At 65.0% G+C, this 3,256-nt stretch overlaps 1 protein-coding gene across 1 annotated transcript in view; it reads left to right on the top strand.

The window, feature by feature from the left end:
- Nucleotides 1–3,256, top strand: part of LOC130587916 (patatin-like phospholipase domain-containing protein 6) — a gene marked incomplete at its 3' end in the record, with an annotated part of 7,133 nt that overhangs the window by 1,951 nt on the left and 1,926 nt on the right. Inside the window, exons 3-11 of the mRNA XM_057388887.1 lie at nt 9–84; nt 164–246; nt 318–415; nt 759–850; nt 1,188–1,410; nt 2,039–2,198; nt 2,507–2,587; nt 2,951–3,079; nt 3,162–3,242. Of these exons, the coding sequence (XP_057244870.1) occupies nt 9–84; nt 164–246; nt 318–415; nt 759–850; nt 1,188–1,410; nt 2,039–2,198; nt 2,507–2,587; nt 2,951–3,079; nt 3,162–3,242 (1,023 nt within the window). The remainder of the gene's footprint in view (nt 1–8; nt 85–163; nt 247–317; nt 416–758; nt 851–1,187; nt 1,411–2,038; nt 2,199–2,506; nt 2,588–2,950; nt 3,080–3,161; nt 3,243–3,256) is intronic.

Raw genomic sequence — 3,256 nt, 5'->3', positions numbered from 1 at the left:
CCCCACAGGTGGTGGTGGCCTTCCTGGGCCTCACCGTGCTCATCATGGCCGTGRCCGCGCTGGGCTGGTGGCTGCGCCACAAGAGTGAGTGACACTGCCGCGGGTGCCTCGGGTGACAAGAGGTGACAGTGCCACCCTCACGCTGTCCCCTCCGTGTCCCCAGAGGTCCCCGCGCAGGAGCCCCCCAGGTATCGCTTCCGCAAGCGGGACAAGGTTCTGTTCTACAGCCGCAAGATCATGCGTAAGGTGACCCTCGGGGTGGCAGCGGGGCCGGCGCCCTGGGGCCACCCTTGGGTGACAATTGTCCCCACCCGCAGGTGTCCCAGTCCACCTCGTCCCTGGTGGACAGCGGCGTGTCCAGCGCCTCCCGCCCGCGCAGCCGCAAGAAGCTCAAGGTGTTCAGCATCGCCAAGAAGTGAGGGCTGGCAGTGTTCCCAGGGTGTCCCCGAGGTGTCCCCAGGGTGTCCCCAGGGTGTCCCTGCAGTGTCCCCCAGGGTCTCCCTAGGGTGTCCCCGAGGTGTCCCCAGGGCGTCCCCAGGGTGTCCCCAGGGTGTCCCTGCAGTGTCCCCCAGGGTGTCCCCGAGGTGTCCCCAGGGTGTCCCCAGGGTGTCCCTGCAGTGTCCCCCAGGGTGTCCCCGAGGTGTCCCCAGGGTGTCCCCAGGGTGTCCCTGCAGTGTCCCCAGGGTGTCACTGTGGTGTCCCCAGGGTGTTCCCAGGGTGTCCCCACTGTGTCCCCACCGTGTCCCCGCTGTCCCCAGGGTCTCGGCCAGCTTCCTGCGCATCCAGAAGGAGCCGCCCACGCTGCAGCTGAGGAGTGGCTGGGGGGTGGTGTCCCTGCAGTGTCCCCAGGGTGTCCCTGCAGTGTCCCCAGGGTGTCCCCAAGGTGTCCCCACACTGTCCCCATGGTGTCCCTGCTGTCCCCAGGGTCTCGGCCAGCTTCCTGCGCATCCAGAGGGAGCCTCAGCTGCAGCTGAGGGGTGGCTGTGTCCCCAGGGTGTCACTGTGGTGTCCCTAGGCTGTCCCCACAGTGTCCCCAGGGTGTCCCCACACTGTCCCCAAGGTGTCCCCGCTGTCCCCAGGGTCTCAGCCCAGCTTCCTGCGCATCCAGAAGGAGCCTCCCACGCTGCAGCTGAGGAGTGGCTGGGGGGTGGTGTCCCTGCAGTGTCCCCAGGGTGTCCCCAGGGTGTCACTGTGGTGTCCCCAGGGTGTCCCCAGGGTGTCCCTGCAGTGTCCCCACCGTGTCCCCGCTGTCCCCAGGGTCTCGGCCAGCTTCCTGCGCATCCAGAAGGAGCCGCCCACGCTGCAGCTGAAGGAGCCGCCGCCCTCGGTGCTGGAGGCCGACCTGACCGAGTTCGATGTGGCCAGCTCCCACCTGCCCTCCGAGGTGCTCTACATGCTCAAGAACGTGCGGTGAGCGCCCGGGGCGGGGTCTGTGTGTGGGGTCGGGGTCTGTGTGTGGGGTCAGGGTCTGTCTATGGGATTCGGGTCTGTCTATAGGATTGGGGTCTGTGTGTGGGGTCGGGATCTGTCTGTGGGGTCGGGATCTGTGTGTGGGGTCGGGATCTGTCTGTGGGGTCGGGGTCTGTCTGTGGGATTGGGGTCTGTCCATGGGATTGGGGTCTGTCTGTGGGGTCAGGATCTGTCTATGGGGTCGGGGTCTGTCTGTGGGGTTGGGGTCTGTCTGTGGGGTCGGGATCTGTCCCTGAGATTGGGATCTGTCTGTGGGATTGGGATCTGTCTGTGGAGTTGGGATCTGTCTGTGGGATTGGGGTCTGTCCATGGGATCAGGATCTGTTTGTGGGGATTGGTATCTTTCTATGGAATCAGGATCCTTCCATGGGATTGGGATCCGTTTTTGGGATCAAGACCCACCCCAGGAGTCGAGATCCATCTTTTGATGTGGATCCCCGCACCACAGGATGCTCTTCCCCTGCATCCCTGTCTCCATGCCAACAGGGGCGGGTCCCCCTGTCCTCTCAGTGTCCCCATGTCCCCTCAGTGACCCCACGGTGACACTGCTGTCCCCGTGTCCCCGCAGGGTGCTGGGACACTTTGAGAAGCCGCTCTTCCTGGAGCTGTGCAAGCACATGGTGTTCCAGCAGTGCCAGCAGGGCGAGGACGTGTTCCGGCCGGGCCAGCCCGACTCCAGCATCTATGTCCTGCAGGAGGGGAAACTGGAGCTGCTGCTCACCGAGCCGGTGAGGGGACATGGGGACATTGGGGACATCGAGGGGACAGTGGGGAGACAGCTGGGGATACATGGGGAACACCTCAGGGAGAGCTGGGGACACCTGGGACACCCCAGAGACACCCAGGAGACAGTCAGGGACACCTGGAGGACACCAGAAACAGTCAGGGCCTCTACAAGGACATCCAAGGACATTTAAGGACACCCGGGGAATGCCCAGGGACACCCCAAGGACGTTCAAGGACACACAGGGGACACCTGGGGCCAGCAGGGGACACGCAGGGGACACCAAGGGACACGCAGGGTCTGTCCCCACAGGACGGGAAGGAGACAGTGATGAAGGAGGTGTTCCCTGGGGACAGCGTGCACAGCTTGCTCAGCATCCTGGACGTCATCACGGTATGGCAATGTCCCCAAGGCCCTGGGATGTCCCCAGCCCATCCCAAACCTGGCCATGGCCACCCCAACCCAACCATAGCCACCCCAACCCAACCATAGCCACCCCAAACCCAATTGTGGCCACCCCAAAACCAACTGTGGCCACCCCAACCCAACTGTGGCCACCCGAAACTCAACTGTGGCCACCCCAACCCAACCATGGCCACCCCAAACTCAACTGTGGCCACCCCAACCCAACCATGGCCACCCGAAACCCAACTGTGGCCACCCCAAACCCAACCACGTGGCCATAACCCCGATGCCACGCAGTCCCCGAGTGTCCCCAAGGTGCTGGGGTGACCCCTGACCCCCCGGTGTCCCCAGGGCCACCAGCGGCCGTACCGGACGGTGTGCGCCCGCGCGGCCGTGGACTCCACCGTGCTGCGCCTGCCGGTCGAGGCCTTCTCAGCCGTGTTTGAGAAGTACCCCGAGAGCCTGGTCCGGGTGGTGCAGGTGGGTTTGGGGCWGGGACACCCYCGGGAGGTCCCTGKGGTGGCACSGGTGACACGGGTGACAGTGACCGATGTCACCGCAGATCATCATGGTGCGGCTGCAGCGCGTCACCTTCCTGGCGCTGCACAACTACCTGGGCCTGACCAACGAGCTCTTCAGCCACGTGAGTCCGGGACA

This window comes from Malurus melanocephalus, unplaced genomic scaffold, assembly GCF_030028575.1.
Source record: "Malurus melanocephalus ecotype Western Australia unplaced genomic scaffold, MMel_1.1 scaffold_2706, whole genome shotgun sequence".
Lineage (NCBI taxonomy): Eukaryota > Metazoa > Chordata > Aves > Passeriformes > Maluridae > Malurus > Malurus melanocephalus.
Note: the sequence above shows the minus strand (reverse complement) of the source record. Positions and strands in the feature narration are given on the sequence as shown.